The 27,481-nt window shown below is 48.5% G+C and overlaps 2 protein-coding genes across 4 annotated transcripts in view; one reads left to right on the top strand and one right to left on the bottom strand.

Annotated features, from left to right (window-relative positions):
* Window positions 1-12,954, top strand: part of CLUAP1 (clusterin associated protein 1) — a 44,239-nt gene extending 31,285 nt beyond the window's left edge. Inside the window, exons 9-13 of one of the 3 annotated variants that reach the window (XM_011982569.1) lie at window positions 2,151-2,223; window positions 6,586-6,693; window positions 8,400-8,455; window positions 8,712-8,768; window positions 11,846-12,954. In XM_011982569.1, the coding sequence (XP_011837959.1) occupies window positions 2,151-2,223; window positions 6,586-6,693; window positions 8,400-8,455; window positions 8,712-8,768; window positions 11,846-11,998 (447 nt within the window). In that variant the 3' untranslated portion in view covers window positions 11,999-12,954. The remainder of the gene's footprint in view (window positions 1-2,150; window positions 2,224-6,585; window positions 6,694-8,399; window positions 8,456-8,711; window positions 8,769-11,845) is intronic. The other 2 variants (XM_011982571.1, XM_011982570.1) reach the window with 2 other exon arrangements.
* Window positions 12,955-15,058: 2,104 nt separating this feature from the next.
* NLRC3 (NLR family, CARD domain containing 3) overlaps window positions 15,059-27,481 on the bottom strand; it is a 40,385-nt gene continuing 27,962 nt past the window's right edge. The window contains exons 7-16 of the mRNA XM_011982644.1: window positions 26,224-26,307; window positions 25,502-25,585; window positions 24,947-25,030; window positions 24,475-24,558; window positions 24,063-24,146; window positions 20,255-20,338; window positions 19,445-19,528; window positions 18,709-18,792; window positions 18,216-18,299; window positions 15,059-17,940 (exon numbers count right to left, since the gene is read on the bottom strand). Of these exons, the coding sequence (XP_011838034.1) occupies window positions 17,850-17,940; window positions 18,216-18,299; window positions 18,709-18,792; window positions 19,445-19,528; window positions 20,255-20,338; window positions 24,063-24,146; window positions 24,475-24,558; window positions 24,947-25,030; window positions 25,502-25,585; window positions 26,224-26,307 (847 nt within the window). The 3' untranslated portion in view covers window positions 15,059-17,849. The remainder of the gene's footprint in view (window positions 17,941-18,215; window positions 18,300-18,708; window positions 18,793-19,444; window positions 19,529-20,254; window positions 20,339-24,062; window positions 24,147-24,474; window positions 24,559-24,946; window positions 25,031-25,501; window positions 25,586-26,223; window positions 26,308-27,481) is intronic.

The following is a 27,481-nucleotide window of genomic DNA, read 5'->3' as shown; positions in this document are numbered from 1 at the left end:
CACTCCAGCTTGGTTGACAGAGCAAGACTCTGTCTCAAAAAAAAAAAAAAAAAAGCGGGGAGGGGGGCCTGGCGTGGTGGCTCACGCCTGTAATCCCAGCACTTTGGGAGGCCACAGTGGGTGGATCACGAGGTCAGGAGTTTGAGATCAGCTTGTCCAAGATGGTGAAACCCCCTCTACTAAAAATACAAAATTTATCTGGTATGGTGGCGGGCGCCTGTAATCCCAGCTACTTGGGAGGCTGAGGCAGGAGAATTGCTTGAACCCAGGAGGCGGAGGTTGTAGTGAACAGAGATCGTGCCACTGCACTCGCCTGGGCAACAGAGCAAGACACCGTCTCAATAGAAAAAAAAAAAAAAGAGAAAAAAAGGATTTTCGAATTATGGTGAATTGAATCACCAAAATAGCTCATTGGAGATTGTTTTGTAAAGAGGAATGGCAGTTTATTGGTTGATTGTGGGAAATATATGTGGCCTTGAACCTAACCAACCATCTTACAGGTTCCTTTCATCCCTGTGGGTAAGGCCATTTAGGAAAGAGTATTTCAGATCTGAGCATGAGTTGATAAATGTGGAATTTAGAGCGAAAGAAATTGAACCAAGTTGTGATCAATTTTTGAATTGCCCTATCCTTAACCTGAGAATGGTCTTTTAGACTCCATTTTCATGATGAAATTGGTCTGCAGTCTCCCCTTCTCATGCCCTTGACAGCTTTTGGCATTAAGGTTATACTAGGCTTCTTACAATTCTGAGCATTTGAGTTGGGCAGAGCTAGTGTGTTGTCCAGTAGGGCTAACTGGGAGTACCTAATGCATCCATGTGGACACATGTCATCTTGACGAGGAATTCATTAATAGCATTACTCTGTGGCAGAGGCAGGCCATGGAGAAATGGTACAGGACAGGCACATTTCAAGGGCACTGGAAAGAGCCTGGAGTTTAGAACATTTTAAACATTGGGTACCTGGGAAAGAACAGTCAAGGGCAGTGACAAGAAACATTTTGTTGTATTATCTGGGGCCACCTCTGGGTTCAGAGAACAAACCAAACAGTATGCCTCAGAATGGCGGATAGGTGGCCCAGGACACTTCCGGGGGAGCCCTCTACCCTACCCTTCCTTCAACGAGTACATCTCTTTTTCTCTTACTCACTCTCGCACTCTGTCCTTAGAATACCTGTTCCCTCGAAATACCCCATGACTGAAACACAGTGCTTTATTTTTAATGTTTAAAACAACAACAATATTTAAAGCCAGCTTCCTCCCTCTGTCTGTCCCTCCCCCACCTTGCACCCCCCATCCCTCTCTCTCTCTCTCTTTCTCTTTCTTGACAGGGTCTCACTGTGTTACCTGCCACTCTGTCTGGAGTGCAGAGTGTGATCATAGCTCACTGTAGCCTCAGACCTAGGCTCAAGTGATCCTCCCACCTCAGCCTCTTGAGTAACTGGGACTATAGGCACGTGCCACCATACCTGGCTAAATTTTTAAAATGTATTGTAGAGATGAGGTTTCCCTATGTTGCCCAGGCTGGTCTCAAACTCCTGGGCTCAAGTGATCCTCCTGCCTTGGTCTCCCAAAGCATGGGGGTTACAGGTGTGAGCTACCACGCCCAGCCCCCATTTTCTTTCTTGATAATAAGGCCATATTTTATGATCTGAGATGTTTCCTCTTTTCCCCACCCCTATTCCCATCCTTACCTATCCTACCATTTAGCATCTTTTGAGCTGGAATCTGAAGGCAGGGCAGGAAAGATAAATGATAAAATCTATACTTTCTTCCTTTGAAAGCAAGAGGCCTGTCTCTACCCTAAAATTAGATGTGTCTGTTCTGTGTCCCCAGGCCATACAGGCACGCATGGTGGGCATTTAGTTCTCCTCAGAGGCAGGGAAGTGTAGTTGGAGAAGCATGGGGGTGGGGCAGCTGCTTCATTCTGGGTGCCCGTGTCCACCAGGCCACCAGGTGACCTCAGAGAGAAAGGGCAGTAAATTTCGGGACCCTGGAGTTGCTCAGGCCATGTTAATTCTCTTCCCCTTCCTTGAGTTTAGTTCTTTTTTTGTTCTGTAGCACAAACTTAGCAGTCCTTACGCAGTGGTGAAGAATAGAACAGTCCAGAAAAGGGCCGTCTCTCCTGAGTCTGTTTTTCCTCTTCCACAGGAAGCTAAAAATACTCTCTGCCTGATACAGAACAAGCTCAAGGAGGAAGAGAAGCGCCTGCTGAAGAGTGCAAGTAAGGCTGGGCTTTGTAGATGAGCAGTTTACTCTGGACTAGCATTTTCAGCCTTGAGATATATGTGTGTGTATGTGTGTGTGTGTGTGTATATATATATATTTAAATATGTGTTTTCTTCTTTTTTTCAGCAGTTTTTTTTTTTTTTTACTGTAATAACACTTCGCTTTACATCTTCAATTTTGAAAAGTATAATAAAATATTGTTGACTATAGGTACAAAAATATTTTCAAAAGGCAGTTTTCTCACAACTTCTATTTTGTGTACCATTGTATTCACTCAAGAGTCTGGTTTAAATATAGCATTTAAAACACATTTCATTCTTGTGCCAGTTAAGATAGTGTTTTCCCCTGTTTAAATTATAGTTTGAATTATATATGATGTGTAACTGTAAGAAAAGGTGGTCCTAGAGGTGTGTAGGGTTCTGTATTTTCAGGCTGACTGATGGAAAACAAGCATTGGGATGCAGTGCAGGGAGAGGGGCCACTCGCTTCATGATGGTCCCCATGCCGCTGAGATGCCCCCCATAATCCAGAATGGCTCAGCAAGACACTCAGCTGGAGAGACACAGGGTTATGTCCATACAAGGCCGAGATTCCAGGAAGGAGCTCTCTGTGACCAGGCAGCTTCCCTTATCCCTGAACTTCAGTGTCAAGTCACTGTCAGGGACCAGTAGCAGCCCAGGATCTTCCTGCTCAATCAACAGCCTTCTTGCACAGAGTTCCTCCTCCTCTTGCTGATTGCTCTTTTTTTTTTCTTCATGGCGAAATATTCTGTTTGATCTCATGTTGAGGGCAGCATACTCTCTCTCTCTTTCTCTTTCTTTGCCATTTCCCTTGTATCTCTCTCATTTTGCACCTGTTCTATGACTCTGTCGTCTGAATCTCAGGAAACCCTGGAGGAAGGATAGGGACTGCTGGGAAGTCCTCCAGGAACAAGGTTAGGAAATTTGAAGGGCATGTCTAGCCAAAGCAGCCCTCCCCTTTTTATTTCCATGTCAGCCAGGAGCATGAGAAGCAGCCCTCAGTGATCAGCCTGTATGAGGTTTGTCCCTTGTGAGAGGCCCAACTCAGGTAGGAGCCCTGGTTGGTTACTTGCATCCCATTCTGTCCCTGGGCCAGGATGCTAAGACCTGTCATGCTGATCTTGCTTTATTCACCAAGATTTACCTCTGTGTTTTCTTCTAGGAGTTCTGTAGTTTTAGCTCTTACATTTAGGTCTCTGATCCACTTTGAGTTAATTTTTATATATGGTGTGAGACAGGGGGTCCAACTTCATTCTTTTGCATGTGGCTGTTCAGTCATCCTACTATCATCTGTTGAAAAGACTATTATTTCTCCATTGAATTATACTGGCATGTGGTCAGCCATACTTAATTTTAATTGTCACTGTCAGCTCAGTGGTTTCAGTGTCAGCATGCATTAATGTCTTAGTCGGTTTTGTGCTGCTATAACAGAATACCTGAGACTGGGTAATTATATATTTTACATAAAATATATACAGCATTATATATATGGATACATGTAGTCATCCCTCAATATCTGTGGAGAACTGGTACCAGAACCCACCTGTGGATACCAAAATCCACAGGTGTTCAAGTCTTTTGCATATAACCTATGCACATCCTCCTGTATACTTTAAATCATCTCTAGGTTACATAAAATACCTAACATAATGCCTATATATCACTTCATTCACATGGATTCAGCATAGTACTTGGCATGTGGCAAATTCAAGTTTCGCTTTTTGGAACTTTGTAGATTTTTTTTTTTCCAAATAATTGTAGATTTTTTTTCCAAATAATTCAGATCCATGGTTGGCTGAACCCATGGATGTGAAATCCATGGATACAGAGGGCTAGTTTTGTATGTGTCTGTATGTGTGTGTGTTTATAGATATATGACATATATATAAAATATATAATATATGACATATATATAATATATAATATATGACACATAATATGACATATACTGCCATATATAACATATGACAATTATATAACATATAATATATTAGTATTAGTTTATATTATTATCATTATAAACAGAAATTTACTTGTCTGAAACTTAATGAGCCACAGTTCTGGGGGCAAGTCCAAGATCAAGGAGTTGCATCTTGCTGCACCATCCCATGACAGAAGGGCAAAGAAAGGGGGAGAGAGAGCAAGAGATGAAACCCACAGCCTCAAGCGCTTTTATAACCAGCGTTAGTGTGTTCTTCAGGACGGAGCCCTCGTGACCTAAACACCTCTCAATCTGCCTCACCTCCCAACACTGTTGCATTGGGATTTAAGTTTCCAACGCGTGCTTTTCAGAGACACATTGAAATCATATGATAGCAATTGACTTTAGTTTACCTGCTCACTTCTCAAGTCTGTATTGGTTTGAGTTATAAGAAGAAATTTTATTGAGCCTGAGGTACATGTATTAATTTTATTTTAAAATTGATTATATAATTTGATTTGCATTGCATGGGATAAGGATTTAATGTCTTAATTTCCTGGATGGCATAAGAAATGAACTAAGCTGAATAGTGGTTTCATTTTGTAGTCATTAATTGATGTTAATATTTAATAATATTCTCTGTAAAGACTTTCAGAAGGTTTCAAAGTAATTGTGTAGAAGCCCGGGATGTTGTTATTGACACTTTCTCCAGCTCCTAGGTTGGCCCTTCCTGTACTATAAAGCACAGCTCTTCTCTCCATGGCTAAAGAAAGCAGAAAACCTTCCCACGGTGCCCAGCTAGATACTGTTACCATTTCATTACTCTCTCTTTTTTTGAGACGGAGTCTCGCTCTGCTGCCCAGGGTGGAGGGCAGTGGTGTGATGTCGGCTCACTGCAACCTCCACCTCCCGAGTTCAAGCAATTCTCATGCCTCAGCCTCCTTAATAGCTGGGACTACAGGTGCGCACCACCACGCCTGACTAGTTTTTGTATTTTTAGTACAGACAGGGTTTCACCATGCTGGCCAGGCTGGTCTCAAACTCCTAACCTCAGGTGATCTGCCCACCTCAGCCTCCCAAAGTGCTAGGATTACAGGCATGAGCCACTGCGCCCGGCCACATTACCCTCTTATAGTAGGGGCATAGCAAAGCCTTTGGGCAGACTAACAATTACTGTTCTTCCAAACTAACTTCTGAGTCAATCATCAGAACAGGGTCCTTCAAGTCCGTCCTTACAAAACCTGTGTGGCTCCCTGGGTGCAGAGAAATCAGGTGCCAGGCAGTGAAAGGTCTTTCTCCCCACAGTGGAGACTCCTTCTATAGGTTCCCTTTAGGAAATATTCAGCCTATAGGTGTAAGACTCCAAAGAATGTATTTAAGAAATTAATAGGCCGGGCGCGGTGGCTCAAGCCTGTAATCCCAGCACTTGGGGAGGCCGAGACGAGTGGATCACGAGGTCAGGAGATCGAGACCATCCTGACTAACACGGTGAAACCCCGTCTCTACTAAAAATACAAAAAACTAGCCGGGCGAGGTGGCGGGCGCGTGTAGTCCCAGCTACTCGGGAGGCTGAGGCAAGAGAGTGGCGTGAACCCGGGAGGCGGAGCTTGCAGTGAGCTGAGATCCGGCCACTGCACTCCAGCCTGGGCGACAGAGCAAGACTCCGTCTCAAAAAAAAAAAAAAAAAAAATTACTTTGGAAAAAATCTATCTTTGTGATGGGATTTTCCCCAGGGGAGAACATCACATCACCAGTTTTCACTGCCAGTCACTAAGATCATCGTTCTCCTCAGGGCAGCCCCATTCGTGCCATTCCTAGCCTGGCCACCCTGCCTCCAGTCTTGCTGTGTTACCTTATTAGCAGCCTCCACTTCCTCATCTTTGTCACGATCTAGGAACTTGAGTTCTGGTAACGCAGCCTAACATTAGTCAGAGAATGGGTTTTTCCCTGAACTAACCAAGCACTTGACAGCTGGCTATTCAGTTTTTAAATTTTCAGATTTTCTTCAAGGGCTTCAACACAATTAATTTGAAAACTATCTTCCAAAAGTCTTTGCAGAGAATATGTAAAAACTTCACTGCTTGGCACCTGATTTCTCTGCACCCAGGGAGCCATGCAAGTTTTAGAAGGATGGAATTGGAGGCGTTTGCGTCGCTGTTCTGATGACTGTAATAGTGTTTCTAACTAATATATCCGACCCACTTTTTCCTTGCTTTGGAAAATTATTTTTTTTAAAAAAACAGCACATCATTGTCCACATTAATTCTTCACTATGCATCTACAGGCAAATCCAGAGAGTCTTATAAAATCTAATGCATCCAAAGAAAGGCTAATGCACGCAAACCTTACTGGGCAGAGCTGTTTAGTTGTGATGATGAAGCCACTCCTTTGTTTTGCCTGCTTGTGTTCCTGCCAGGTAACGATGACTTGGACATAGACATCCAGGAGGATGACGAATCTGACAGTGAGTTGGAAGAAAGGCGGCTGCCCAAGCCGCGGACAGCCATGGAGGTGCTCATGCAAGGTACCCCCGCATCTTTCGCTGGCCTTCCTCCCTGTGCCCCGTTTCACAGAACACCTGGCCAGAACTGGGGCAGGCTGCTTAGTGTTGAGGCCCACAAGCGCACTGTGAATGGCCCCTGGAAGCAGCTCTTGCTCAGGTTTATCCTGTCCTGTTGTTTATGGCTCTTGAACTGTTCAGTGGTCATGTTTGCTCCTAATATTCTTACTTGTCTGTGATCCCAAGACTGGATGGTTCATATTTATGGCTTGGTATTTCTCACACAGCCACAAGAACACATTGCCTCTGCCACTGTCAGTGCAATGATATACCTAATAGCCTGAGAATTAATGCAGAAAGGGACTTAAATGAGCATCTCTGCCTTAAAAAAAATGTTTTTCTAATTCCTTTACTCATCACAAAAGATTCAAGTAACAAAGCTCAGCGCAGTCACGCATGCCTTATTCCCAGCTGCTCAGGAGGCTGAGGCCGGGGGATCGTTTGAGTCCAGGAGCTCGGAGCTGCAGTGTGTGATGATTGTGTCTGGCAATAGCCACTGCACAGTGGCCTGGCGACATAGAGGGGCTCTTAAAACTAAGTTAAAACATAAAAAGACTCAGGCAACAACATTTGTAGAGCGAATGTGAATGCTGCCCTAGGGTCTTCCTCATGTCCCACTCCCACCTGGGAGGGCTCATGGCTAGTGGCCAGGGTGGGTGTGTCTTTACAGATTACCTTTCTGTACATATACATATGCACACACATGCACACTCACACGCACACACATACACACACAAAGATCACCTGAAAAATTTAACCTGAGTGCAACCAGACGGTATGTATGGTTCTGCAACTTGCTTTTGTTTTTAAAAATTAAATACAATTGGAAATCTTCTTTTGTCAGTAATAGATCTGCCCCCTACTTTTTTTTTTTTTTTTTTTTTTTTTTGAGACAAAGTCTCGCTCTTGGTCCCCAGGCTGGAGTGCAATGTCATGATCTTGGCTCACTGCAACCTCCGCCTCCCGGAGAGAGCGATTCTCCTATAATCCGGAGTAGCTGGGATTACAGGCCTGCACCACCACACCCAGCTAGTTTTTGTATTTTTAGTAGAGATGGGTTTTCACCATGTTGGCCAGGCTGGTCTGAGGTGATCCACCCATCTCGGCCTTCCAAAGTGCTGGGATTACAGGCTTGAGCCACCACGCCCGGCCATGTCTGCCTATCTTTAGGTTGCATCATTGAAAGTCAAATTCTTAAGTCAAAGGTTCTGCAAATTTTTGATTTAATACTACAAAATTCTCCTATATTTGCCTTTAAAAACATTTCTTATCTACCACCTGTTAATGTTTGGAGCACTGTTACTTTTTTTTTTTTTGAGACAGAGTCTCATTCTGTTGTTCAGACTAGAGTGCAGAGGCACAGTCTCAGCTCACTGCAACCTCTGCCTCATTGTTTCAAGCGAATCTCCTGCCTCAGCCTCCCAAGTAGCTGAGACTACAGGTGTGAACCACCATACCTGACTAATTTTTTAAAAAAATTTTTGTAGAGATGAGGTTTCATCATGTTGCCCAGGCTGGCCTCAAACTCCTGGCCTCCTGTCTCAGCCTCCCAAAGTACTGGGATTATACGCATGAGCCAACATGCCTGGTCAGAAAACAAATCTTGAATGCTATTTCCTGCTTTATTTTCCAAGATCTTTATGACTTCTTCATGCTTTTGTTATTCTCAGGAAGACCCGGCAAACGCATTGTGGGCACGATGCAAGGTGGAGACTCCGATGACAATGTAAGTCCCCTGCTCCCCTCAGCGGTTCTGTGTGCTCTGGGCTTGGCTGTCCCATAGATGGGAGTGGCTGAGTTGCTGCCAGCAGCCAGGGAGCCGTCTGTGGTCAGTCCAGCTATGCCTCGATGCATGGCAAGGTTTGGCCTCATGAGGCTCTGGACTCTTCCTTGCTCGTGGATGGTTCATTTCTTTTCAAGTGAATGTGCTTGCTCTGCTTTTTTCGCCTTCTCACTGTTCTTTCCATTCTCGCTTTCCAAAGATGGAAGCAGCACCAGCTCTCTTAGGTAAATGCAAGACTTCCAACTCCAAGAAGCAGGTTGGTTTTCTGTTCTGCCTCATGTGTTTGTGGGTGTCTGTCAGCCCTTCCAGGGCCAGCCAGGGGCCTCTCCCTAGGAGTGCTGCTTCCTCTCTCCTGGGCAGAAAGCCACTCAAAAGGGATCCCATGGTGACAGCGGGATCACTGAAGGCCCTTATGCTAAAGAGGAGGCGCAAGCACTGAGCCTGGAGATGGGGAAAGCTCAGGCTGGCAGTCCTTAGGCCCTGGGCCGTAACCTAGAAATGAAGGAGGACGCCGAGGGCTGGGCACAGGACCAGCCCTCCTCCCTGCTCTGTGCTGGGGAAGGAATGGTGAAGCAGCACTGTCCCCAGACCAGGCCTCTGGGGTGCTAGGCATGAGGCTGAGACATCAGGCTGCCTTGAGCTTTACTGAGTGGATAACTCCCTGGAGCACTTAACCAAAAGGGGAGTCTGGGGGACCTTGGTGGGATCCGGTCATCAGGGCTCTGCTGGGCATTACTCAAGTCTGCGTTCTTTGTTGCATCCCTGGCAGTGCTGCTCAGCCCACACAGCGAAGGGCGACTAGACAGAGACTGACCCCAGGCCGCCTCCATTGGTGGATACACCTGTGTCTGTGGCATGGCGCTAGTGGCTGCACAGAGACAGAAACAGGGCCTTGCCTTCTTGCACACGGATTCACGCATCCGCAGCCTGTGCTGCTGCGGAACTCACAGTGGGGAGAGGCCGCTCAGGCTTGCCGGCAGGAGGCACAGAGATCAGGCCTTGAATTCATAAGGCACGGTCTGTAGAGAAGCAGAGAGAGCAACTAGAATATAATTTTCTTAACAAACTCGGGTGTGGTTGGTAAATAGCTTCTCTCTGTCTTGCCCATCCAAGAGAGAAGCAGAGGGAGTGTGGCATGGGGATGCTGGAGCAGCACCGCCCGTCTCTTCTCCAAGGTGTGCCTTCTCTCAGAGCGAATGCATTAGTCGCAGCTGAGCTTTATGCCTGGTGCTCACTGGTTTATTTCAAGGAGGCTGTGTCCATGCAGCCCTCCAGGCACAGGGTTCCGTGCTTTACGTGTTCAGGCATCCAACACGTGTCTGTTGAGTGCCTGCCACATGCCAGTGCTGTCATGGATTATGGGGAACGCAGCAGGGGGCAGACACAAGCCCCCAGCAATAATGATGGAGTGGCGGATCCAAGGCTCATGGTGTTAACGGAAGGAATAACAGCTTCAGGGGACAGGGAGTGACAGGGAACAAGGAGGGGGTGGCATCTTCCACGAGCTCAGCAAAGGGCTCTGACGTGGTGGTGTTTGAGCAGGGCCTGAGTGGAGGGAGCGAGTCCGTGGGTTGGCGGCACCTGGGCATGTGGAATGTGCTCCTCACGTTGAGGAGCAGAGGCAGCTGGTGTGACTGTGGGTGAGCGTGAGAGGCAGCAGGGGCCACGCAAAGCCTTGCAGGGTGAGATGAAGACTCTGTTCTCTGAGTGTGATGGGGAGACTCTGGAGAATCGTGAGCCCGGAAGGGTCAAGAGCTGACACCCATTTGAGAGAAGTCGGTTAGGAGGCGCCTGCACCCGTGGAGGTCAGAGGTGATGGTGCTTGGCCGAAGGTGTGGCAGCAGAGGTGCTGAGAAGTGGTCAGGTCCTGGGTCTGTCTCTAAGAACCATCAGGTTTTGTGAATTGGTTGGACACAGGCTGTTAGAGAAAGAGAGAAATGAGGGTGCCTGGGCGGGGTCTAATCAGCAGAAAGCAGAGTTTCATTTTCTGAGATGGGGCCGACTTGACAAAGGGGCTTGGAGGGCAGATCGAAAGTTTGGTTTTGGACATTCTGAGTGTGACAGCCACATGCTAGGGTTGAGTAGTCAGGTGGAATTTAAGTCTGGAGTTCAAGAGCCAGGTCTGGGCTAGATATTGAATTTTGGGAGCCACTCTTATTTGGTTGATACCTAAGCCACAAGGATAGATGTGACTGCCTAGGGCGAGCAAGTAGAACGAGAAGAGAGGTGACCCAAGGTCCTGCGTGCACCTGCCCTGCAGAGGTCAGGGAGGAAGGGGCAGGCAGGGGAGGCTGGGGGGCGTCAGCAGTGAGGGAGGGGGACCTGGACTAGAGAAGGGGCCCTGGGGGATGGAGAAGATGGGTTTTAAGGATGAAGGGGTGATTCCACAGCCCAAGCAGAATGAGGCCTGAGAATCAATCCTAATCCATTGCGTGTTTCCGTCGTGATAGGAGCAGTGCTGGGGTCAGTGGGTGAGAGTCCGGGGGAACTGAAGCATTCGTGAGGGGCAGAGGTGCAGACAGTGAGTTCAACGACTCGCTCAGGAGCTCTGTGTGAGGGGAGAGAGACAGGGCAGAGCAGCTGGAGAGGAAAATGGGATTACGTTTGGGTTTTTTTCCAAGAAGGAAATTACAGCATTTGTGTGCACCGATGGGAATGATCTAGATAGAACGACCAGCCATCCTGGTTTACATGGGACGCAGGACTTGCCGTTTTAAAGCTGGGCTGAGTTGTTGCCCTGGATCTGATGAGGAGGGAGAAGGTGTGTCTTTCACTTTGCTCCCTTTCTTTTTTTTTTTTTTGAGACGGAGTCTTGCTCTGGAGTGCAGTGGTACAATCTCGGCTCACTGCACCTCCGTCTCCCAGGTTCAAGCAGTTCTCTTGCCTCAGCCTTCTGAGTAGCTGGGATTCACTTCACTCCTTATACCCATGCCTGTGTTGCTTTTTATCCACAATCTGCAAAAAGCCAAAATAGGCCTCCCTTCCCTGTCTCCAAGCCCCTGTCCTTCTTGCCATTGGTAGGGAGAGTCTCTGGGTCCATTGGCCCTCAATGCAGATCCAGAGTGCTTCTGAGACACTGTGGGAAAGCCAGCCCCTGCAGCACCACACTCAGATGCACCTGGAGTTTGGAGGGTTCTGGTTGGATGATAAATTCCAGCCAGGAGTACATCACCTCGGTCCCATCCATATGCCCTCCCACAGCCTGCCTGCCACTCTGCCGGCCTCTTCCTTCACACAGGGATGGTGCTATAGAAAGGGAGGCAGAGAATCTTAGGATAAGATGTCAGGAATGAGGTGGAACCCCCTGTTGCATCTGCCATTTTTTCCCTATAGGAGGACTCGGAGGAGAGTGAAATCGACATGGAAGATGATGATGATGATGAGGATGATGATTTGGAAGATGAGAGCATTTCTTTCTCACCAACCAAGCCCAGTCCAAGGGTCCGGAAACCTGAACCCCTGGATGAGAGTGACAATGACTTCTGACCCTCTTGCCAAGGGACCCTGGCAGATTAAAACCCTCAGACTTGTAGGTAAATGGGAACTTAGAAGGTTAGGAAGGTAACACCTGTTTTGTTCACTAAGCTGGCTGGACTCATGATTACCGAAGCAATACTTATTTCTGCTTCAGCCTCCTATGTTTGCATTCCATGAAGCTTAAATAAGAATTGAAACAAATCCCTAAGATTTTTTTTTCACCTTATTTATCTCCTAAAACTTGAGGAATGCATGTGTTCTTAGTGATTCACATCCACGGGACAAAATCTCAAGGAGAAATAAGAGCTGACGCTACACAAGTCTTGGCTGCTTTTTTACTATACATTTTCTCCGAGAGTCCAGCAGAGTTGAGGCTAGAACTTGGCACTGGGAACTCATGTTCGGAATCGTAGGGGGACATCTGGCTGTTAATCACTTGCACAGTTGAGAACGTTTCCTGTGCTTCGGCTTTTAATTCTAGCCCTTACTTCATTTTGTCATCTTTCTTTCTTCTGCATGTTCACAATACCAGACATTAAATGTATTTTAATTACTACAATTTTCTGAAAGAAGCTTAGCTAAAGTTAAATGAAAACTGGGTTTCCTTGAAAATCAGGCGATAGAGACAGGCTCCAGATGAGGAATCCTCCATTTTCTCTCCAAAGCTGACATTCCTCTGGGAGTCAAGTTCACCTTGGATTACAGCCACCTTCATGTTTCCACGGCTGGTACTAAATTTGGAAACTCTGGTGACCTGAGCTGCCCTCTTGGAGACTCCAGACTCCCGTGGCAATGACAGCCGGGACACTCTCCTTCCCTCCAGCCAGAGTTTCTCTAAAGGAGCTTTGTTTTGTCTAAAGTGTGGAAAGATATGGTGCACAACACAGGGACAAACAGGTTTCCCGCAGCCCGCTACCTAAGTGTTTCTGTAGGGGAAGGAGCCTATTAAGAAAAAGGTGTTGGTACAGATTCTTGTTTCTGACTTAAAAAAACAACAACACAGGATTGAATTAGGTAGAGTAGTAGCACTAGAAGATTTTTTCTGTTGTGAAATTAGAAGTGGAGTTGGGTTTTTTTCTTTTTTCTTCTTCTTTTTTTTTTTAATATGAAAAGTACTTAGCTGGACATGGTGGCAAGCGCCTGTGGGCCCAGCTACTCAGGAGGCCAAGGTGGGAGGATCACTTGAGCCCAGGAGTTTTAGACTAGCCTGGACAACTAAGTGAGACTCCATCTCTACAAAAAATTTAAAAATTAGCCAGATGTGGAGGGGCATGCCTGTGGTCCCAGCTATTCAGGAGGCTGAGGCAGGAGAATCACTTGAGATCAGGAGGTCGAGGCTGCAGTGAGCTGTGATTGTGCCACTGCACTCCAGCCTGGGTGACAGAGTGAGACCCTATCTTAAAAAAAAAGAAAAAGAAGGCCGGGCACGGTGGCTCACGCCTGTAATCCCAGCACTTTGGGAGGCCGAGGCAGGCGGATCGTGAGGTCAGGAGATGGAGACCGTCCTGGCTAACATGGTGAAACCCCGTCTCTACTAAAAATACAAAAAGTTAGCTGGGCTTGGCGGTGGGTGCCTGTAGTCCCAGCTACTTGGGAGGCTGAGGCAGGCGAATGGTGTGAACCCGGCAGGCGGAGCTTGCAGTGAGCCAAGATCATGCCACTGCACTCCAGCCTGGGCAACTGAGCAAGACTCCGTCTCAAAAAAAAAAAAATAAAAGCACACTGCTTGTAAAAAGCATACAGTAGGCCAGCGCCTGTAATCCTAGCAGTTTGAGAGGCCAAGACGAGTGAATCACCTGAGGTTAGGGGTTTGAGACCAGCCTGACCAACGTGGCGAAACCCCATCTCTACTAAAAATACAAAAATCAGCCAGGCGTGGTAGCACATGCCTGTAACCCCAGCTACTGGGGAGGCTGAGGCAGGAGAATCACTTGAACCTAGGAGGTGGAGGTTGCAGTGAGCCAAGATCACACTGTTGCCCTCCAGCCTGGGCGACAGAGTGAGACTGCATCTCAAAAAAAAAAAAAAAAAAAAGCATACAGTAAATTAAAAAGAAAAGCACAAAACAGTTTTCACTTATTTTTACAATTAAAAAGTCAGAAGACTTCTGAAGTTACTTTTAATAAATGTATTTAACACCATATTTCATATTATTAAATAGGTTTTACTTAAAAGCATAATTATTTTATTTGTACCTGTCAGATATAAATACTTATTCAGGAGTTCACAAGTATGAAAAGATACACATAAATTTTAGGAACTTTCGACAATTATTTCTGTCATTTTTGCTTTTTTCTCTTTCTTTTCATAAATTTTATGTATAAGATTACCCCTTTAAAAAAAAAAAAAAAAAGGCCAGCATTCAGTGAATTCACCAGTAATTTGAAATGCACCATATTGTAAACGATCCGCTGACAGGGAAGCCAGCGTGTTGGAGCCATGCCAGCCACCTCAGACGCCGTGGTTCCAAGACGCAGAAGAGTCGCTGCACCTTTTGGATGTTACGGATTTGGTTTGCCTGAATGTGACTCGACTTCTGTTTTGAAAAAACATACAAATAGAGTTCTGTTTTCCTTATGTGATGCTTTCTTCTAACGCACTTTAACACAGAAGCCTAACCTAGCTACAAAGAGCCCATCCACAGACATAGGCAACAGCTCCAAAGGGTATTTCATTGTGTCACCTGCTTCTAGATCATCTGTTAGTTAACTGACTTTGTGCAAAGTCTCACCATGTATAGCACTGCCTTGCTTGAGCAAGGAAGTTTCTGTCAACAACAAGCTGTTTGTACTCTATCGTGTTTGCTAAAGTATGACCCATTGTAGTGGGTCATTACTAAAGTGGTGACCCATTGTAGAATGGATCCAGGAGTCACATGTGCAAGTGCTTTATGACCTGGCACCATTTGGTTTTGGCCAAGCAGTAGAGCAGACCTCAGGACCTAAGGAGGATGGTTGTGATTAGGTCAATAAAAAACTAGCAGGCCATTGCTGATAATTTTTTACTATATAATTAGAAGACTTCCTCAAATGCTTTAAAAAATGTGTATTGATGGAAAATACAAAGGAATTTTTCAAATACTCAATTTTTATTGGTAGTAGTTATCAAGAACAAAGTCCTCGGACTTCTGATGGGAAATCTGAACGACTGTTTCTCTTTTAGCTTGGACAAGAAGAAACAGATCCCTCTCATTAGCACTTTAATATCAGTGTCACATGTCTGGAAGGAAATTGTATTCATTTAGGTAAGCAACACACTACATAAATATCACAGCTGTTAGACCCAGGGGACTCTCAGGTGCTAGAATTGAGGACTCCTTTAATTGGAAGGGAGCTAAAGGGTATATCTCCTACCTAGAAGTCCTTTCTGTGTGGATATGAATTAAATTGTCTTGTCTCTTTTGCTCTGATGGGGTCTGTGTGGGCTGGCTGGCTCTGGTGTGTCCCTGATGACAGACTGAACTCTTTAACCATTTCAGACAGCTTGAAGATGTATGAACATTATTTGAAAAGGGAGAGAGGGAGGACTGTTTGTTTTCTCCACCACTTTGGCTCCTGAGGTTTCCTCAGTGTTAGGTTTCTGTAGGGCCCAGCTTTCTCCAGCGTTTGGCTACTGCAACTCTGTTCTGCTAAGCTCTTAACTCAGACAGAAACAATGCAAACCGGCAGACAGAGCATCACCTTAAAAGTACTAAAACAGCTGTCAATCTAGAAGTCTATGCCCAGCAAAAACCATCATAAATACTGCAAGACCCATGTTCAGATTTCCCCCCTTTTACAAATAATGTTTTGTTTTGTTTTATTTCCTAGCTACTACAAGTGATCCAAATGTTCTTTGTAACAGACTTTTTCCTCCAGTCTAGGATCCAGTCAAAGATCTTGCATTAAGTTATATCTCTGTAATCTTCAATTTCACACTATCTGCAACGTTTTGCATTTTTCGTGACATTGATGTTTTTTATGAGTTTAGGCCATTTATTCTGCAGAATATTTGTCAATTTGGATTTTTTTCTAATTGTCCCTTCAATGATTAGAATCAGGCAAACAGTTTTTGACAAGAATACATCAGACGACTCCGTGCTGCATCAGACTGGGGGCACGTGATGTCCACGTGTCCCATTATTGGCGATGTTCAATTCTGTCACTTCTGTTGAGGCTGCATTTGCCAGATTTCAGATTAAAGGTACCTTTTTCCCTTTGTAAATTAGGATATCACCTTTGTGGGGTGCTGTTTTGAGACTGCAAGGATATCATCTTCCCAAGTAAGCCTTCAGCCATGGCCTTAGCATCCATGTCAGCATCCTGTCCAGTTGCTCACTTTTGAAGAAACATTTCAAATAGCGATTCCTTTCAAATTCAGAAGTGATCATTGCTTTATAATCTTAATAAATATTTTCTGTGGTTATTTAGTTAATGAGAGCTGTGATGTCCATTTGGATTTTTTTCCCTCCAACACAAACAGCTGCAGGAATTGGTGCCACATAGAGGCTCAGCTTGCCTGTCTCCATGGAAGCTGTGGCCACAGCAGTGGCTTTGGAAGCCTAATAAGGAAGTGTAGTGGCTCACACCTGTAATCCCAGCACTTTGGGAGGCTGAGGCGGGCAGATCACTTGAGGTCAGGAGTTTGAGACTAGCCTGATCAACATGGTGAAACCCCATCTCTACTAAAAATATAAAAATTAGCTGGGTGTGGTGGTGTGTGCCTGTAGACCCAACTACTTGGGAGGCTGAGGCAGGAGAATCACTGGAACCCAAGAGGTAGAGACTGCAGTGAGCCAAGATCACGCCACTGTACTCCAGCCTGGGTGACAGATTCTGTCTCAAAAAAAAAAAAATTAAAGAAAGAATGACATCACTGAATACATTGAATGTGCTATTGATAACCAGTGTGCCAGACTCCAGATAACATGTGCCAGGTATCACCCACGTCTTTGATTTTGTAATAAATAAAAAATGGGGCCAGGTACGGTGACTCACGCCTGTAATCCCAGCACTTTGGGAGGCCCAGGCTGATCACCTGAAGTCAGGAGTTCGAGACCAGCCTGGCCAACATGGTGAAACCCCGTCTCTATTAAAAATACAAAAATTAGCTGGGCATGGTGGCAGGTGCCTGTAATCCCAGCTACTGGGGATGCTGAGGCAGGAGAATCACATGAACCTGGGAGGCAGAGGTTGCAGGGAGCCGAATTGCACCACTGCACTTCAGCCTGGGTGACAAGAGCAAGACTCCATCTCAAAAACAAAAAAAAAAAAGGCAGAATCCTTGAAGAACTCTATTGTCTCTGTTTCCAGAATGCTAGAATTAAAACTCATTTATCTTCACAATTTTCCTATAGTTTTTTCATGTCTGTAAGGATGATACCCTAAAACTTTCTTCTTGAAAAAATAAGGGTCCCCTCTGTTGCCCCTGCCACATGGATGCTCCTCACGAGCTTGAGATGGCAGCTTATCTCAGAGCATGGGATGATTTTTAACCAGGTGAGTGGAACGGGGCAGTAATAAACATTTTTAAAGGTAGGGGGCATATGAAGTACTCAGGGTGTAAATAAGCTGGAACCAGCCTCCTACACTGCTGAGCTTCAGGCCTTTGTCCCCTAGTCCCTTGGTGGTGGCCCCCTCCCTCCTCTGTGCCATAGCAGAGTACCCGTCGCCCCCTGCCTGAACCACTCCTGCACCAGGAAGGGAGCTCACGACCTCCTCTGGCAGCACCTCTCCTTTCTCCGTGCAGAGCCCCACTCTCGTGCTGAGTGAGCAGCGTTCCCAGCTCCCAGCAGGTCCCCAGAAGTCGGCCTTTCTGTTCAAAAGCTTCCAGCTGAGTCTCTGCCCATCCTCCTGCTCCATCCACCAGGAACTCCTTTTGCTCACATTTCAACAGTGCACGTGGGAGCATTTGTCTTGATGGCCTCTGAGATCATCCTGGCCCCGGAGTCCCCAATGTGGTTTCCTTGGAGGCTAGAAGAGAACAGTTAAGGCAGGGCTTGAAGCCTACAGGTTCTCTTTAGTAGAGCAGGTCATAAGATAGAAAATGCAGGACCCCATGCAAAGCCTTTGTGCTTCTAGGATCCCCTCGCTACATGGACAAGGCTCAGGGTAGCCCCCCTTAGACCAGGTTTCCCTGTAGGGCTGCTGAGGGGTCTAGGGGTCAGCTGGCTCTCAGAACTGAGCAAAAGGCAATGCGTGGCCTGGAAGCAGTTCTAAGGGCAAGCAGGAAGGGCAGGTGCACTCACTTGATATGCTGGAGCCTGTGGTTTCCAGACAGTGCCGTGGCAACGCATATCGCCCCGCCCATCCCCAGGGAATTCTCTTGAAGACTAAGTGGAGAAGAGATGGAGACACACGGTGAGCCATCAGGGCAGAAGGAAACATCCGGGGAAGCACAACTGCATTGTCTGGGGGCAGTAACCCAGGCAGATGTATCGACAAGTGCCATGGCAATGCCAGGTGGGAGTTGACCCTGGAGACAGGTGTCTACAAGTGGCCAGATTGTCCCATCCAAGTGCGATGGAGGATGTAAGACCATAAACGCAGATGCGAGTGACTTCTGACTGAAGCTAAGCAGACTCAACAAACCCAGCTGCAGTGGAATGTGGACTATAATAAGTCTGATTATATTCAGGAGGAAGTAGCTACAGGAAATCAGGAGCATTTTATCCCGTCGAGGAGGACACAGCAGAGAACTCTGCTGCTCCAGGATGCAGGTAAGGCCCTCCAGCCACTTACTTGAGTCTCCGGAGACTTGAGTTTACCTTCAGAGCATTTGCCAGGGCTTTGGCTCCAGACACCCCGATGGCATTTCCTCTTAAGCTGTGGGGAAAGACAGGAAGCCTAAGGCATGGGTACAGGATGAGAGGTGATCCTGACCTCTGCAGGTGGGCTTGGGGCTACTTGGTAGAGGAAACAAGGACTTCAGCAGTCACAGGAGAGCAGGGCTCTGTCTTCCTCACTCCAGGGCAGCAGGGCAGAGCTGGCTGTGGGAAGCAGGGCACACAGGAAGGGGCATGGCTGGCCCAGCCAGGTGGGTTGTTGGAGCCTTCCTCCTCTTCCACTCCAAACAGAAAAGCAAGGCTAAGATAAGAGAGGCAGCCCTCCATTCGGGCAGGTCCGCACTGCCCCCAGCAAGGGCAGGAATTCTGAGGACATGCCTGAGCCTCAGAGCTGTAGCCTCATCCCAGGACTTTGGATCTGCCCAGAGAACAAGATCAGCCACCCCGGGACCCATAAACCGGGCCTCTAGACGTGTTCAGCCTGGCGAGGCCAACCTGGAGAGGAGGGCAAATGATAGCGACTCCCAGGAAAAGGCATGAAGTGGGGCTGGGAAGCTGGTACACTTGTGCCGAAATGAAGACCACTAGGATGATTTGTGAGTTACCTGTAAACTTTGTCCCCATATCTATTCATTAAGGATTCATTGTTTTTTGGGGGGCTGAAGACCATAGCTGGAGACTGGAATACTTACTCAAGAATCTCCAAGGTTCTGTTCACAGCCAAGGCTTCCCCTAGCACCTGAGCACCCGGAGCACCAATGGAGGCCACCTGGAGACTGGGGTGGGGAGGGTGCTGTCAATATGGGTCAGCTGGGCCCACCTCCCTCCACACACTCCATTCCCTTTCACCACCCCTTGATTCAGGGTGGAAAGTGGAGAAACAGCACTGAGAATGGTTGGCCAGCGCTATGTCTAGGCACTCCATCTCCTATCTACACTGTTGCCTAAGACAGAAATCTGGATGCTAAGGTTACGAGAAATAGAGGCTATCCCTGGAAGGGCTCGGGGAGAACGCTCCTTGCACCTCCTCATTACTACTATCTAGGTGTTTGAGCCCCCAGTTGCTAATGTAATATTTCCTATAATAATACTAGGAAAATCAAATACACCTCCTTTGACTTGTAAACAAAAATAACGTCTAGGTCAGGTGTGTTGGTGCACACCTGTAATCCCAGCACTTTGGGAGGCTGAGGTGGGCAGATCACCTGAAGTCAGGATTTTAAGACCAGCCTGGCCAACATGGTGAAACGCCGTCTACTGATAATACAAAAATTAGGCTGGGTGTGGTGGCGCACGCCTGTAATCCCAACTACTTGGGAGGCTGAGGCTCGAGAATCACTTGAACCCACGAGGCGGAGGTTACAGTTAGCTGAGATTGCGCCACTATACTCCAGCCTGGGCGGCAGGGCAAGAGTCTTGTCTCGAGACAAAAAAAAAAAAAAAAACATGAAAGGATGGTGGAGGGGCCGGTTTCCTGACTGCTGCGCACATCTAGGACTTACTAGAGAGCAGTGAGGGCTGTGTTGACCTTCAGCGCATGGGCCATCGCACACGCTCCGTCATCCCCGATAGCGTTCTCCTGTAAACTGGACACAGAGTGTGACCCCTTTGGGTGCATGGGGCACACGGAGCATTCTAGCAAGGCCCTGCCACGCTTGGACCTGCCAGGTTTAACTGACTACACACACCATAGACATAGACTCCCAGGGTTTACCTGGGGATAACTGCCCTTCGTCTACAGGCCCTGCAGCCCGCTGCCTCATACTAAGCACACAGAAGGGTCTGGGGGCCTGCATGAGTCTGAACCGCCAGAGGCAAGCAGGAAATGGGACACATAGAGTGACTTGTCAGTAGGGGCTTGGGACCCAGAAAGGGTTGCTTTTCACAGCCAACCAGAAAATGAACTGAAAGCCTCAATCCCTGAGCCATTCTGTTTGTCTTGTTTTCTCTTGAGACAGGGTCTCACTCTGCCACCCAGGCTGGAATGCAGTGGTGAGATCACAGCTCACTGCAGCCTCAACCTCCCAGGCTCCAGCGATCCTCCCACCTCAGCCTCCCGAGGAGACTAAAATACTTAAATAGAGACTGGAACTACAGGCACATGCCACCATGCCTGGCTAATATTTTTATTCTTCTGTGGAGATAGGGTCTCACTATGTTGCCCAGGCTGGTCCTGAACTCCTGGGCTCAAGCAATCTTCCCACCTTGGCATCCCAAATTGCTGGCATTACAGGCAGGAGCCACCATGCCCAACCTCCTTGGCCATTCTTGCTTATTAGGGTTTTGTGTCATTTTTTCCCCTTCTAAATTGGAGGGAACTAGCAGGCCCTGGTGCAATGAGTGACTGAGTTTAACTCAGGTGCACATTAATACATTCAAGGCTAAGAGCTGTTGGCGTTCATTATTTTAACAGACATTTGAGTGTGGCCGGGCACAGTGGCTCCCGCCTTTAATTCCAGCACTTTGGGAGGCTGATATGGGTGGATCACTTGAGGTCAGGAGTTCGAGATCAGCCTGGCCAACATGGTGGAACCCCGTCTCTACTAAAAATACACAAATTAGCCGGGAGTGGTGGAGGGCATCTGTAGTCCCAGCTACTGGGGAAGCTGAGGCAGGAGAATCACTTGAACCCAGGAGGCAGAGGTTGCAGTGAGCCGAGATCGTGTCACTGCACTCCAGCCTGGGCGACAGAGTTAGACTCCGTCTCAAAAAATTAAAATAAAAAAGACAACATTTCAGTGCGTCTCATGTGCTAGGGGTTGTATAAGGCAGTGGACCTGTGTCCCCTTCTCGAAGCTCAGGTGGGAAGACGTGATTAAATGAGCAGGTACAACAGGCCAAGTGCAGGCTGCAGGGAAAAGCAAGCAGCGTCTCCCGCCCCAGGGTGTCCGCAGAAGGCTCCCCAGAAGAAACAAGTCAAAACCCAAACCCAAAGTGGGGAGTGTGCCTGGCTCAGCTAAGGAACCCAAACGAATTGAGTTCCTGGGGAAGTGAGAAATGAGTCCAGGGAGGGACAAAGGAAGCAGATTTTAGGGGCCTCAGAAGCCACCCTGAGGGGCTGTGTGTACTTTACTCTGCAGGCCCTGAGCAGCCATTCAAGGATGGCACCCAAGATGGAACAGAGTTGCTTTGGAAAGGTCTCTAGCCAGCAGTGTGAGAGGATGGACTGAGGTGGAGGCTGCCACAGGGATGGAGGTGAGTGGTGCCGATGGCCTGGGTGGGGTCCGTGGCCGCAAAGGGAATTGAGTGGGTGGCAGGGACACAGAGGGGACTGACCCAACAGGACTTGACAGTGAATAGGAAGCAGGAGGTGGGCAGGCACAGTGGCTCACACCTGTAATCCTAGGACTTTGGGAGGCCAAGGTGGGAGGATCGCTTGAGCCCAGGAGTTCGAGACCAGCCTGGGCAACATAGTGAGGCCCCATCTCTTAAAAAAAAATGTAAATATTATTTTAAAAAAATAATGTGGATGTGGTGGTTCACGCCTGCAATCCCAGCACTTTGGGAGGCCAAGGTGGAAGGATCACTTAAAGGTCAGGAGTTCGAGACCAGCCTGACCAACATAGTGAAACCCCATCTCTATTAAAAAAAACAAAAAACAAAAAACACCAGGCGTGGTGTTGGACACCTGTAGTCCCAGCTACTCGGGAGGCTAAGGCAGGAGAATCGCTTGGACCCAGGAGGCAGAGGTTGCAGTGAGCTGAGATCATGCCTCTGCACTCCAGCCTGGGTAACAGAGAGACTCCATCTCAAAAATAAAGTAAAATAAAAACCATAGAAAAGGAAGTGGGAGGTGAGAGTGAAGTCCTTGTTTCTAGCTTGCACAGTTGGTTCCATTCACAAGATGGGGAACCAAGAAGCAGGTTTTTGGGAGAGAGAATGCAGGGACCCCGCACCCCAGCAAGACCCTGAGGGGAGGTGCAGAGGGAGTGTGGACGTGCCGGTCTGGGGCTCAGGTGAGAGGCCTGGGACATGCACATGGGAGTCGTTAGGACTTTAAAGATCACTGGAGCCCAGGGAAACAAGAGCTCCAGGAAAAGAGATGCCAGGCAAGGGAAGATGACATGGGACAGATCCCTGAGGAGCCCTGCACTGAAGAGCCAAACAGAAGAAAAGAGGACAAGGCCCAGCTAGAGGGGACATCCTGGAAGCTGAAGGAGAAGAAATGGTCAAGGAGAAAGACCAATGAGGCTCCAAGGGTTAAACCTAGAGTTCCCTCACGCCCCAGCGACTCCACTCCCAGGTATATCCACCCAGGAGAAGGAAAGCTCACGTCCACACAGAAACTGTGCACAAAGGTCCACAGCAGCACCGTTCCTAACAGCCAAGTAGGAACAACCCAACGTCCATCAGCTGATGAATGGAGAAATAAAACCTGTGTACTCATACAATGGATATCATTCAGCCTTACAAAGGAACTATGTACTGAGACAGGCTACAATGTGGATGAACCTTGAAAATCTGACACCAAATGAAAGACGCCAGCCGCAAAAGGCCATGTGTCGTATGATTCCATTTTTGGCCATGTGTCGCACAATTCCATTTATATGCAGTGTCCAGGGTAGGAAGATCATGGAGACAGTAGATTAGTGGTTGCCAGGGTTGGGGGAAATGGAGAATGGGTAGTGAGTGCTAACGGGGATGGGTTCGTTTTGGGGTGATGGAAATGTTGTAAAATTGATTCTGATGGTTGCATCACTGAATACACTAGAAACCAGTGAACTGTATACTAAGTGGGCAGATCTGGTGTGAAGATTATATCTCAATAAAGCCGTCATATGTATATATGTGTGTGTGTATATATATGTGTACATATATGTGTGTGTGTGTGTGTGTGTGTGTGTATATATATATATATTTTGAGACAGAGTCTTGCTCTGCCGCCCAGGCTGCAGTGCAGTGACATGATCTCTGCTCACTGCAACCTGTGCCTCCTAAATTCAAGTGATTCTGCTGCTTCAGCCTCCCAAGTAGCTGGGATTACAGGCATGTGCCACCATGCCTGGTTAATTTTTGTATTTATAGTAGAGATGGGGTTTCCCCATGTTGGCCAGGCTTGCCTTAAACTCCCGACACCTTAGATGATCCACATGCCTCAGCCTCTCAAAGTGCTGGGATTACAGACGTGAGCCAACGCACCCAGCCAATATATTTAAAAGGCAGACAAGGACTGAAACGTGCCCGCTGGCCTTAGGGAAGAGGAGGCTGTGTGCCAAGGGTCACTGGATTGAGCCTCTCCCTGGTGGGTACCAGCAGGTTCACCTGTCCCCGACAGCCCCCGCCTTGCAGCCCCTGGGCAGGCCAACTTACTCTAAGCTGGTGAGGCTCCTGTTGAGCTGTAGTGCTTGTCCCAGGGCCTGGGCAGCGCCGGCCTGGATGAAATTCCACTGCAGGCTGGGCAGACACAGACACATGTGACTATGTGACTCTGTGGCCCTGGGGCAGAGCCAAGGAGGCTCTGATGGCAGGGGGTGGAATCCCTGCAGGATGTGGCAGGAGAATTCCTGCAACCCTGTGACCACCTCTTAACACATGTCTGTCTGTGGGTCAGGAGAGCACAGGATGGGGCACAGTCTGCTGGCAGCAGTCTAGCCTGGGCAGCCCCTGAGACCTTTGCAAGGGGTGTCCCCAAACCAGGCTTGGCCTGTACATCATTGGTTTGGGTGGAGCCCGGCAGCTCTGCAGAAGGGGGACAGGGCAGGGTGGAGAGCTGCAGACTCACTGAAGGGAGGAGAGGGTGCGGTTTTCTCTCACTGCCACTGCGATGGCCTGGGCACCCTGGTCGTGGAGGAGGTTGGCTGTCAGGCTAGGAGAAAGGGAACAGGAGCAAGTGAGCGGGGGGCTGGCTGTGAAGCCTCTGGTCCTTGGTCACCAGGGATTCCAGGGCTCAATGCCAGGTCACACAGCCAGGACGTGGGGGAGCTTCCTGGGGATACGCTGCCCAATGGCATGATCACATCCTCATCCATCCCCACCAGGTGAGGCAGATGGTGTCATACCAGCCTCACCCTCATGCAATTTACACTATGAGAGTGGGGGACTTGCCACCTGATGCCAGGTAGCCTGGCTGCACCCTCCCCAGTCAGCTCCTTCTCCAACCCTGTGATGCAGCGAGGGTGCCCGTCAGCCCAGGCTCAGTGTGGGTGTGGTCATGGCATGAACAGCCTGTGGAGTCACAGGCCCCCACCACGTACTCCAGGTTCTTCAGGGTGCTATTGGTGCAGAGGGCATGAGCGATGGCCTGGCCTCCCTCGGGACTGATGGAGTTTTCTCGAAGGCTGAAAAAAAAGGGAAGACCTGAGCTTCTGACCGGGCAGATGAGGCATCTGGCAGAGCCAAGCCCAGGTGTTTAGGCTTCTGGAAGGCCAAGAAACTGTAGGCAGGGGACCTAGGGTTCTGCACAGTCTGGGCTGAGGTGTGAAGGAGCCAATGCCAACGAGCCAGTGCTGGGCCAGCCAGGCGCCCCCGCTTTAGGACCATCCACAGTACAGGGAGAGGATAGGATGACAGGGCCCCAGAGGTGCGAGGGGACAGGTGGCTCAGCGTGCATTTGGGAAGGGAGCAGCAGAATGGGCCACTGCGGGCAGCAGCTGTCCCCTGCACCCCAAGAGATCAGGAAGAGGGCCAGGCTGCCAGGAAGGCTTCCCCAGCAATAGATATCCCTGAGACAGGCTTCCCAGTGCCAAGTCCCTGCAGACAGGTGCCTGGTCAAAGAAACGCCATGTTTGGAGAGGGTGGCCGGGACTTACCTGAGGCTGAGGAGGGTCTGGTTGGTGCAGAGGGCCCCCATCAGTGCTGCCACTCCTGCGTCACTGATGGAATTGCTCTGCAGACTGCGGACAGAGAAGGAGGCACCCTGGGTGTGGCTGTCGCAGGACCCAGAGGGAGCTGCCCTGTCCAGTCTGGGACAGCAGGCACTGGGTTCAACAGGGAGTTGGGGGCTCCAGGGACAGTGGCAGCCACACTGCTCCTCTCCTCATCTCTCTTTCCTTGCCCATCCCCTCACCTAGCCCCTGCCAGGTGAGGGCAGGTGGGTTTAGCGCAACAAACCCCCAAATTTAGACCCTGCCTTGATGTGGGTGGCCCCAGACAGCCTCAGAGCAGGGTGTGTTGGGTCTGCAGCCCCCAGAGGGAGTGGTGCAGCAGGCTCCCCAAGTGTAGGTGCAGCGCTGAGCTCTCCTGCCCCCACCAAAGCTGCTACAGCTGACTCCCTCTCTAGCCACCCATGCTGGCTTCTCAAGGACACTTGGAGCTCATCATTCCAAACACTCCAGACTCCACCCCAGCCCCCACTGTCTAGGGAAATGGAGCTAGTGGGGCAGGGGGCACTGAGGGCAGTGTGTACCCAGGGTTGATGTTGGCAGGGAAATGGCCCTGGGGGACAGCCATATTTCAGGACTGCCAGCCCACCATCTACTGGAAAGAGAACGCAGGGGGACTCGTCACCCTGGCAGGGGTCAGGTGGACTCACTCCAGGCTCTCCAGGCCCTGGTTCACCTTCAGGGCCTCGGCCAGGGCCTTGGAACCTCCATCACCAATACTATTACTGGAGAGCCTGCAAGAGAAGGGATATGGATGAGCCAGCCTCCAGGAGTTGCCAGGCAGGGCTGGGCGGAGGGATCAGGGTCAGGGAAGCCCTCATGGGAGGGCTGGCTCTGTTGTCTCAAGGATGGCCAGTGCACAGTTTGTTCTGCCTGAGGCCTGTTGACTGTAGTCTCTGCATGTGACCACCTGTTGCCTGTGAGAAATCAGGATAGCAAAGTCCCTCTTGACTCCCTGGCAAGAAGAGTCAACCCTTCAGTGATAAGTATTTTGGGGGGTTTTGTGAAGATGGTCAGGAAATGTTTTCTTCTGCCAGGTGGGAAGATAGTAAATGTGAGCCCGAGAAGGTTGGGGTTCACCCAGTCCTGGGAGTCTCCATTCTCCTCGGTTAGTGCTTTTGGAGTCCAAAGTCAGGTAACCAGCACCCACACATCCATCAGTCTATCTATCCACTCCCCATCAATTTATCTACTTACCCACCCACTCATTCATAAATCCATCCATCCAGTCATTCATCCATCCATCTACCTACCCACCTACCCACTTACCCATTCATCTGTCCACTCATCCATCCACCCACCCATCAGTCCGCTCACCTATCAATTCGTCTGTCCATCCACCCATCCATCCATTTGTCCATTCATCCATCCATCTATCCATCCATCCACTCACCCATTCATCCACTCTTTCATTCAACCATCTATCTATCCACTGACCTGTCCATTCATCCACTTACCCATTTATCTATCCACTCACCCATTCACCCATCCATCCATTCATGTACCCATCCACCTATCCACCCATCCATCTCTACCCACCCATCCACCTACCTATTCACCCATTCAACCATCCATTTATCTACTCATCTACCCATTCATCCACATACCCACCCATCCATCCATCCCTCCATCTACCCACTCACCCATTCATCCACTCATTTATTCAACCATCCATCCATCCATTCACCCATCCACCAATCTGCCCATCAATTCATCCTTTCATCCAGTCATCCACCCATCCATCCATCCATCCACTCATCCATCCATCCATCCATTTATTCAACCATCCATCCATTCATTCAACCATCCATCCATTCATTCAACCATCCATCTATCTATCCATCCGTCCATTCACTCATTCATTCAACCATCCATCCATCCATCCATCCATCCATCCATCCATCCATC

The sequence above is a fragment of the Mandrillus leucophaeus genome, unplaced genomic scaffold (assembly GCF_000951045.1).
Source record: "Mandrillus leucophaeus isolate KB7577 unplaced genomic scaffold, Mleu.le_1.0 Scaffold240, whole genome shotgun sequence".
In the NCBI taxonomy this organism is placed as follows: Eukaryota; Metazoa; Chordata; class Mammalia; order Primates; family Cercopithecidae; genus Mandrillus; species Mandrillus leucophaeus.
This window is presented reverse-complemented; position numbering and strand designations above follow the sequence as displayed.